Here is a 10,085-nt window from a genome sequence, read left to right as displayed (position 1 = left end):
TTACTAAAAATCATTGATTGTCCACTTGAAATGGGTGAATTGTATGATATGCAAAATATACCTCAGTAAAGTCAGAGGAGGTAGTATGGGGTGGGGGGTGGAAGAAAGGAGGAGGAGAGAGAGAGAGACAGAGACAAAGACAGAGACAGAGAATGAGAATAGGACTGCATGGAGCCAGGCCGTTTGGATCTGAAATAGCAAGTCTAACCTCTCTTTGCCTCAGTTTCCTGTCAGTGAAGTTGGGGAAAATAACAATTAACTATCCACAAAGTAGTGTTGGAAAGATTGTGATAATATGTAAACAATGCTTAACACAAAGTTTGGACCATAAAGAGAGCTCAACAAATATTAGCCGTAATAATAATTATTATTATTATTGGCGGTAGTATTTAACCTACTGAGGATCCAGCTCTGATTTATATCAACTAAATTCAAATCCTGGAGAAGGATTTGGACTATGACTGCAGAGGGCAGTGACTCATCTTGTGGAAATGACTCTAGGGGGATCTGAGAGTCTAAAGCACAGGATTTGTCAGGCACCTGCAGGCTGAGGGTTGGAGCACTGGAGCCTCACAGATGAAGGCTGTTTCTTCATGGCAGCATCATTTATGGAGGGGTCATCCTGCCGCCCATCAATGTGGGAGCAACATGTGCTATTTCTACTCCAGTCCAACAATGATTTATGTTATACCACTACATGCCAGATCCTATTGGCTTGGAGGACAGGTGATTTGGGGGCACAGAGGAGGGATACCTAACCTTGTGTATGAGGGTTTCTAGAGGAAGAGATATCCCTGTGAGACTTAAGAATCCCTTGACATTGGGCTTCCCTGGTGGCGCAGTGGTTGGGAGTCCGCCTGCCGATGCAGGGGACGCGGGTTTGTGCCCCAGTCTGGGAAGATCCCACTTGCCGTGGAGCGGCTGGGCCCGTGAGCCATGGCCGCTGAGCCTGCGCGGCCAGAGCCTGTGCTCTGCAACGGGAGAGGCCACAGCAGTGAGAGTCCCGCGTACCGCAAAAAAAAAAAAAAAAAGAATCCCTCGACATTTCCCAGATGAAGGGTGAGGAGAGTTATTCAGACAGAGGCTACAGTCTGAGTAAGCCTCAGAGGTGATAGGGAGCTTGCTGAATTCAGTGAAAAGCTGACAGAAAGAGCAGAGTGACAAGAAACAAGGCTGGAGCCCCACAGAGGGCCTTGTGTGCCATAATAAAGAATTTAGACTCATCCTGAGGATGAAGAGCAGTAAGCAGGTTCTGGGACCTGCTCAGTCATCTTCAGTTCAGTGGTCCCAGTGGCACTTACACACCACACCTTGAGTGATCCTGCTGTTGATCAGGACCAGATAAATGCCCTCCTAGAGGTCTGTGGCCTGGGTTTTGCATTTAGCCTCCTCAAGTGCAAGTGTTCCTCCAAGGACCACATCCATACTGGTGTCTCATAGAAAAAGTGTTTCACGCCTCCTTCGAGAGGCATAAGAGGCCATAATGTGGTCGCTGAGAGCCTGTCTTAGGGGCCAGACCTCAGAAAAGCAGAGGACTTGTGAATGTTTCACACACTTCGCCCTGGGTGCCTGCTCTGGCTGAGAGCGCATTAAAAGCCCCAGCGACCGAGGGGCAGGTATTGTCCTGGTTACTATGGCATCACCTGGGAAAGGATCACTCAGGGAAAGCCACAGCTGAGCCGAGTGAGCCAGGAGGGGAATGTGGTCTGAAGCAGCAGGAGGGGCTGGAGATAGGCAGCAGATGCTGTCGCTGGTCTCGGGACACCTCGTGGGCTGGAGCCCACTTTAGCTTCTCCAGCTGCAGCCCAGGGCAGGAGCCCGGCTGCGCTCAGCCTGAGAGTGGCTGCCTGAGACAGCACCACAGGCTGCTGCCGAGCTGGGAGCTGAGAGGGGCCGAATTCCCAGTCACACACCACTTGGCCTCTCCTTTTTTTGGCAGGGGGTGTTGTCTCATCTTGAAAGATCTGGGCTCGGTTTCATCTTCTTTTTGATTTTTAGTAGTCACCTGTATGAGAACTGACTTCCAGGGGTTCATCGAGGAAAGCAGAGTGGTCCCCACGCTGGAAATGAGAAAGGATGACAATTTCCGAGACTGACTGTTGACGGCTTGGAGATACCCCCTTTTCAAAATGCCTTTTAAAGCATTTGATACCTTCAAAGAAAAATTTCTGAAACCTGGAAAGGAAGGAGTGAAGAATGCTGTGGGGGATTCGTTGGGGATTTTACAAAGGTAAAGTTTGAATGCAAACTTTAGGTTTCTTTCCAAGTAGCTTCACATTGCTGGTGTTTGAAAGAGTATGCCTCATGTTTTTAAAGCCACATTTAAAAAAGGAGTGAGTGGGTCAGATTAAAGGGCTTCTGGAGCCCCTTCTTGCTCCAACAGACTATGTGCCTAGAGGAAAAGATGCATGAAAACGATAAGGTTGAATTAGGAAAACATCAAGACAAACATTCTGCTTATACAGTAGGATTAGCACTTATTGGAGATGGTAATATTGCATTATTGTGTGTTTGGCATTGAATTAGAAAAGATTTAGGGAGATAATGTTTCATGTTAATTCAATACTAATAACAAAATCAGGAACCACTTTATATGGTTATGCTCTGAGCTGAAATAATTTTTAAGAAGTTTTCACTTCATTTTTCACTATAAATGAAAATTAGGTATTTGCAAATTGTGTAGCTTGTAATATACACTATATAAAGTGGTTCTTGATTGGGTAGTTTTCAAAGAGAAAGATAATTACACAATGGTGTGAAGAAAGTAACTTAAAAAATTAGTATTTAAAGCAGAAAGTCTTACATGATTAAGTGGGAAAGTGTTAAGTACTATCACTGAATTGAATGTTTTTGTCCAAACCAAAAAATAAATCTTTTTTTAAAAAGTAAAATATATTACCATTGGAAGAGAGTTTGCCATAAATGAATGAAATGATGTGATATTTTAATTTGTGATTTTTAAAAGTAGACATAGTAAATGCCTTCCTAGGTCTTATAGATGAATTAATAAGCAGTCCTTATGTACAAGGTAAAATGACTCCTTTAATCTCTCTGACATAAATAAATGTGAAAATATCCTTGATAAGTTTTTTATGATTATTTCTAATCCTGGTGAGTGAAAAATGCCACCTAGCATCTTCTTTTAACTTTTCTATCTATGTTTTCTCTTAAATTTAAAAACTAGCATTTGAAGGACTATTTCTAGGCACACTGAGATTCATTCCACTTCTTGTATTTTACAACACAGGGGCTCCTGTCAGTGTTAAATTTTCCATTGTATCACTCTTGATGAGCTTAGCAGGAGAACTGGGTTGGGCACCTTATTATTTTGGTAATTAAAAACAAAAAACTTTCCATCAGAACTACACTGAATTATCATGTATAGATGAAAACCTACCTCAGTGACAGCAGGATAAACCAGCCAAACATAGGAAATGATTACAATAACCTATTCTTTTAAGAGTGTTTTATCCTTCCATTGAGCACTCCCAGGTAACATCGTATGGTGGTGTTCATTTGATTAAAAATGCAAAAGGAAGGCACAGTGGCTTAATTGGCATATTCAAGTGATGACAAAGGAATCTGACAAAGTCAGGAATAAAAACCACGACTTTGGACTAGTCACCATTACAATCACCAAACTCTGTGCCTTAGTTTATAAAATACTCAACCAAAAGTACTTAGGAGTGTTCTTTTCCAACATTGTCTTTTAAAATTTAATCACTTTTTTCAGTAAGGGACTTAACCTAAATGCTGGTTTTACTGTGTTTGATTGGATGATCCAAACTTGAAGATCCTTTTGTTTACCAGATTGGTTTACTTAGGGATATAACAAAATTAGTAATTTCCAAGTTGTGTGAGCTCAACCCCAAATTAAGTTATGTGTCTAGGACTCTGAAGAGTTTCCTCAGAACTGCATCATGGAACAATAAAAAAGCAGCTAGCCCAGTTCTGGAGACAGAGAATACACTAAATGAATGCTAGATACTATCATTGTCGTCATAATTGTGGAATGAATGTTTTTAGAATAAATAAAGCCAAACTTGCACCTCTTCTTTCACTGATCCCTAGAGAGACACGATTGGCAAAGGAAGGGGAAAAAAAGGCATTAATTGACCGTCGATCTAAGTTGATGGATCCTCAGCTCTAGTGGTCTTTGAGCAATGCTCCAGAATTAGGGCTCCTCCAACAAAAACAGCTCTGCCATGCACTTGGTGTTAACCTCAAGTCTATAAGATAATTATATATAAAGTGCCTTGCCCAGAGCCTGGCATGTAATGGACATTCCCTCCCCTCATTGATTTTTACCTAAAACCAGTTGATGGAATCCAATGTGGAAAAAAAAAAAAAAAAAAGACCTTAAAGAACTGTTTTCTGTTTTGTAAGGGGCAGGAATATTGGGAAGTTAGAAATCCCGACTTTCTAACTTAGCAATCAGTATAAATCATAAATGTCTAATAATGTTTAAGGCTGAGGTCATCATGTAGATGGCGTTTTTAGATGTTTTTTGATCACGGAGTGTTCCTCTTGGTCAGGGGAGTGGCAGATGCACAGGAAACATCTGAAGTTTGCACATGGGGCTGATTAGAGTCAGGCATTATTAATCTTTCTAAAGACCGTCATTGATAAGAAGCAGCTGAACAATTCATCAGCTAAAGGTACAATAACAGTTTTCAAATGTAGGAAGAAAGATGATGCATTCACTTATCGTCCAGTATTGGAACAGGTAGACAGCATTACATTTGGAAATTCATGTCCAAAAACTGATATACAGATTTTTTCCAACTTAGATGATAATATGAGTACCCTCTAATTGCTTATGTGTAATAAATGATAATAATAAACACTTAGTATGTTCCAGGTACCGTAAAATTATTTAATTCTATTAACAATCCTGTGAGGTAGGGCCGATTATAATCACGGTTTTACAGATGAGAAAACTGAGGCAGAGAGGTTAAGTCAATTGCCCACAGCTCAGAAGTGGCAGAGCTGGGTTTCAGACCAGACATCTCTGCCCGCCATTCTTAATCATTACCCTGTGCCGCACTCCAATCAACTGTCCGCTCTTCCCACTTGCTGTCTTGAAATTTAACCACTCACTTAGGCTTAGGGACTTACTTGGGCTGCCAAGTAGCCAGCAACCTCTGGATCTTCAGGCAAGCATGCGCTTTTATCCTAATTAGTTATAGTATGGAAGGCTTTCCCCAAGGGAGATTGAGCGAGAGTCTGGTCTCCTTTTAGGTGTTCATATCTCCCCTTTAAAGTGATGGTACCAATCCCTGTATTGTGTACATCTTCAGCATTCAGCGGTTGTGTATTGAATGTATGTACCAGCCGTGCACTGTCTGCTCCATAGACAAAGGCTAGTCTGTGAGACCAGGCTCTGAGATCAGGTGATCCTGGATTCCAATTGCCGTGACATCATTTACTTTCTGCCTGCACAACCTCAGGCAGCTTGCTCCCATGGTTGCAGTCAGGGTGATTCTATTAAAACAGATAGCATCTCTCCCCTGCTCACCACTAAGGCCTGCCCCTCACCCAGTTTCCCACCTCACTCAGAGTGAAAGCCAGTGTCCTTTCAATGGCCTTCAAGGTCCTACCTGATCTGTAGGACTTTGAGAAATCTGACTTCATCTCTGACCTTCACTGCCTGCCTCACCCCACTCCAGCCACACTCTGCACTCTTACTGGAGCTCCCTGGACCCGTTCCTGTGCCAGCTTTTGTTTTTTCCTTTGAATTAATTTTTATGGGAGTAGAGTTGCTTTACAATGTTGTGTTAGTTTATACTATACAGTGAAGTGAATCAGCTATACGTATATATATATCCCCTCTTTTTTAGATTTCCTTCCCATTTAGGTCACCACATAGCATAGAGTAGAATTCCCTGTGCTTTACAGTAGGTTCTCATTAGTTATCTATTTTATACCTAGCATCAATAATGTGTATATGTCAATCCCAATTCATACCCTTCCCCCTTGGTATCCATACGTTTGTTCTCTACGTCTGTGTCTCTATTTCTGCTTTGCAAATAAGATCATCTATACCATTTTTCTAGATTCTACATATGTGTGTTAATATACGATATTATACGTGGGTACGTTAATATACGATCTCGAGTCCCCTCACTTCTGTTAACTTGCCTTGTGGGTTTTTCTCCTTATGACTTACTTCACTCGGTATGACAGTCTCTAGGTCCATCCACATCTCTACAAATGACCCACTTTCGTTCCTTTTCATGGCTGCGTAATATTCCATTGTATATATGTATCACATCTTCTTTATCCATTCCTCTGTTGATGGACATTTAGGTTGTTTCCATGACCTGGCTATTGTAAATAGTGCTTCAGTGAACATTGGGATGTGTGTGTCTGGATGTGATTTATTGAGGAGAGCTCTTCCTGGAAAAATTGGGAGAGAGGAAGTAAAGCAGGATAGGAAAGGAGAAAACGAAGCAAAGATGTGATCTCAGGTAACGCACAGGGGCCAGGTCACAGTGGAAAGCTCTGGGGCATAACTGGCACTGGGTTGTCCCTTTGAGCAAAGGGACCAATCTTTTATGTCTCTGCATCAGTCAGTCATTGACTGTGGGTACCCCAGCAGAGATGGAGGTTTATAATGGAGGCCATGTAGTGGTGGGCAGTTCTCCTAAGAAGTGAGCAGTTGCAAACGATTAGCAGCTGTAGAAGTGTGCTGGCTTGAGAAAAGGGACCTGGGCTGTGCACTCATTGCACCATACAGATCCACTTGCTTCGCACATTCAGTTCACTCCATCCAGGTCCAGCTTCTCCAAGACCCTGTGGTCATAATTCCTGAGGAACCTTCAGGAGAAGAGTTGGTGGGATGCACTAGCTCTCTTTGCTCTGGCTGGTCCCTCCTTCCCACCCGTTCTCGAGTCCCCTCACTTCTGTTAACTTGCCTTGTGGGTTGATCCAGTCCTCAATCCCTGAGGGGTCTAATGCCCTGGTTAACATACCCTTACCAGTTATGGTTGCTGTATTTGAGTTACACTGGACAAGGCAATATCAGGAGATGTTTTAGTGCATGCCCTGAATGCCAAACATATGTCTTCTTGCTCCTGTGATGACGCAACGGTCCTAACTCATCCTGCGGATCAGGACCAATTTCCCTTGCTACAGTGGTGACCCCTGGCCTTCCCTTTTGCTCTTGGTGTGAGGACCCCAAATGACTGGGCAGCAGTCATAGCCATATACTTAATGGGATTTTCATTGTATTCCCAAGTGGAAGAATTCTTCTTCGGGATTAGGACTTCTGGATCCACAGAGCCTAAAGTTGAAGAGATGAGGTAGCCCTCAAGTGGGTTACCGGGAATGATGGTTAGTGGGGCCACCCCTGCTTCTAACCCCTTGTTTCTCAGGCCCATGTATTCTACCTATTGGGGGCAGAGTACCATACAATAATTGTTGATTTATGGAATATACTGCACCCAGAAGGGTAGCACCCTATCCTCACAGAAATTTATCTCTAAGCTGATGCCTCAGCTGCTTCTTTAAGAGGCTTCCTCAGCTCTGGCAAGTAGCCAGCTCCTGGAAGGTGGGGGTTATGTGGTAGAGCCAGTGGATCCCATTGTCATGTACCTCTGAGATACCTCCTTTGCCATAAATTGGCTTCCTCGGGTTCTCGTTCACAGGGGGAATTCACTCATGGTCAGACTGAAAGGAGGAAGTCACTGATAGTCAAATCTACTTCAAAGATGTGCTCTGCTCAATTACTGAACCCCAAGAAGCTCTCAAGTTATTTAAAAAATCATAGCGGCCCTAATCTCTGACCACAATGCACTGATTACTAGAAATTAATGCACAATTATGTTTTTAAAGTCATCAGCCTCCTCTTGGCATCTCTACTTTGTCTAAGCTTCTGAGAGCCACACTAAGAGCTCATTAGAGTCATTTTCTTGGCCTTTGCCAGGATGTTAAATCCTGTGTCATGGGGGAATGCCCCCTGCATTAGTTTCCTAGGGCTGCTGTAACAAAACACCACAAACTTGGTGGCTCCAAGTTATTCTCTCACAGTTCTGGAAGCCCAGACTCAAGCTGTCAGCAGGGCCATGCTCTCTCTGAAGGCTCTGAGGGAGGATTCATCTTTGCCTCTTCCTCGCTTCTGGTGGTTGCTGGTGAATCCTTGGCCTTCCTCGGCTTGTAGACACATCACTCCAGTCTCTGCCTCTGTGGTCAAATGGCCTTCTCCCCCTGGGTTTCTCTGTCTGTGTGTTCAAAGCTCCCTCTTTTTATAGGGACACCAGTCATTGGATTAGGGTCTGCAGTAATCCAGTGTGACCTTGTTTTAACTTGATTACATCTTCAAAGAACCCATTTCCAAGTAAGGTCGGGTTCACAGGTATCAGGAGTTAGGACTTGAACTTATCCTTTGAAGGCAACATAATTCAACCTAACTTTCATATTGACAAACTCTTCCTGATCCAATTTTATTACCCCTACATCTCCCTCAGAGCCAGCACGTTCAGAAACCATCCCCAGGCATACTTTTCTGCTTCCTGCTGGTAAAGGTTAGTCAGATCCTGCTTGTTTCTTGGTGTATAACCCCTCCCTTCATTGGCAGGCACACCCAATATTTGCCTAATCTTTTCCAGCCTGGGACTCGGTGCTAATTATCGGTCTGGTGGTCAGAAAGGGAGGTGGGAGCAGATCTTGAAGAGCATCAGCGTCATCTCATAAATCACCTGCTCCGTTTGAGGCTAGTTTTCAAGTAAAAGGAGGAGGGACATCGGTCTTCCAAAAAGAAGCATGGCTGCATCTGCAGGTCCAGAGGGTTCAGAGGAATCTAGGGCTTTAGATGTTCAGGTGCATCTACCCTTTAACCCAGTACTCGGGTATCCTAGCATCCCAAGTTCTTAGGATGCCATTTCTTATCAGGATCTCAGCTTGGGTGTAAGAGACCTCCCCAGCCTCAGAATTCTACCTTCTCTGGAGTTCTGCTATTTTTTTTTAAAAACTAAGTTTTTGTTTTGGAATAATTTTAGATTCACAGGAAAGTTGCAAATATAGTACAGAGCTTTTCTATTTACTCCTTATTGGTTTCCTCTAATTTTAACATCTTACATTATTATGGAACGGTTGTCAAAACTAAGACACCAACATCGATGCATTACTAATTCAACTCCAACACTTCATTAAAATTTCATTAGTTTTTCCATTAATGTCTTTTTTCCTGTTCCAGGATCCAATCCAGGATACCACACTGCTCTTAGTCATCATGTCTCCTCTGATCTGTGACTCTTTCTCAGCCTTTTCTTGTTTTTCGTGACTTGAACGGTTTTGAGGAATACTGGTTGGGTATTTTGTTGAATGTTCCTCAGTTTGAGCTGTCTGATATTTCTGTCATGATTAGACTAGGATTGTGAGTTTTTAGGAAGAACGCTACAAAGGTGAAATGCTTTTCTCATCACATCATATGGGGGAGGGGTACATTGTATCAACATAACTTATCACTAGTGATGCTAACCCTGATTGCTTGGTTAAGGAAGTGTTTGCCAGGTATCTTCTCTTTCCATGCTCTATTCTTTGGAAGCAAGTCACTAAGTCCAGCCCCCACCCAGAGGGGATTCTGCCATTTTTACAATGAAGTCTTGTGCCTGATCTTCAACTATGTCTGCCCTCCAACTGCAGGAGATGAGGGTCTCTTTAAAGGCTGACAAGGAAGTGACAGATGCTCACTTTTTCTTTTAAATTGGTAATTGATTGCCCCAATCCTGTGATTTTCTTTCTTCAGGGCATCAGTGGCATCTAACAATAGCCACTCAACTCTGTGGAGAAATTGCTATCTCTCCTATACCTCCCAAGTACCAGAGGTATTGCGTGAACCACTGCATCCCCTTCCACCTGTATCCCAGCCCAGTTCACCACAGTTGAAAGTCTCAGCATTTGCACTGGTACCACATACTGGGAACTATCAACATTCACCTACCGCCAGTGTTGGGGTCCTCACTCCCAGCCAGTTAGTGAGCTATCAAACTCTAAGATCTCATTCTTAGGGTTTGCTTCCTAGAACGACATTCTCTTAAGGACTCCCCACCTCAGGGGTCTTTCCAAGCAGCAGGGCACAGGAC

The 10,085-nt window shown here is 43.2% G+C and overlaps 1 protein-coding gene across 2 annotated transcripts in view; it reads left to right on the top strand.

Moving 5' to 3' along the window:
• The first annotated feature begins 2,129 nt into the window (after positions 1–2,129).
• SLC17A8 (solute carrier family 17 member 8) overlaps positions 2,130–10,085 on the top strand; it is a 49,742-nt gene continuing 41,786 nt past the window's right edge. For both annotated transcript variants that reach the window (XM_065887166.1, XM_065887165.1), the window contains exon 1: positions 2,130–2,230. In XM_065887166.1, coding sequence (XP_065743238.1) covers positions 2,130–2,230 — 101 coding nt within the window. The remainder of the gene's footprint in view (positions 2,231–10,085) is intronic.

Source organism: Phocoena phocoena, chromosome 11, assembly GCF_963924675.1.
Source record: "Phocoena phocoena chromosome 11, mPhoPho1.1, whole genome shotgun sequence".
NCBI lineage: Eukaryota > Metazoa > Chordata > Mammalia > Artiodactyla > Phocoenidae > Phocoena > Phocoena phocoena.
Note: the sequence above shows the minus strand (reverse complement) of the source record. Positions and strands in the feature narration are given on the sequence as shown.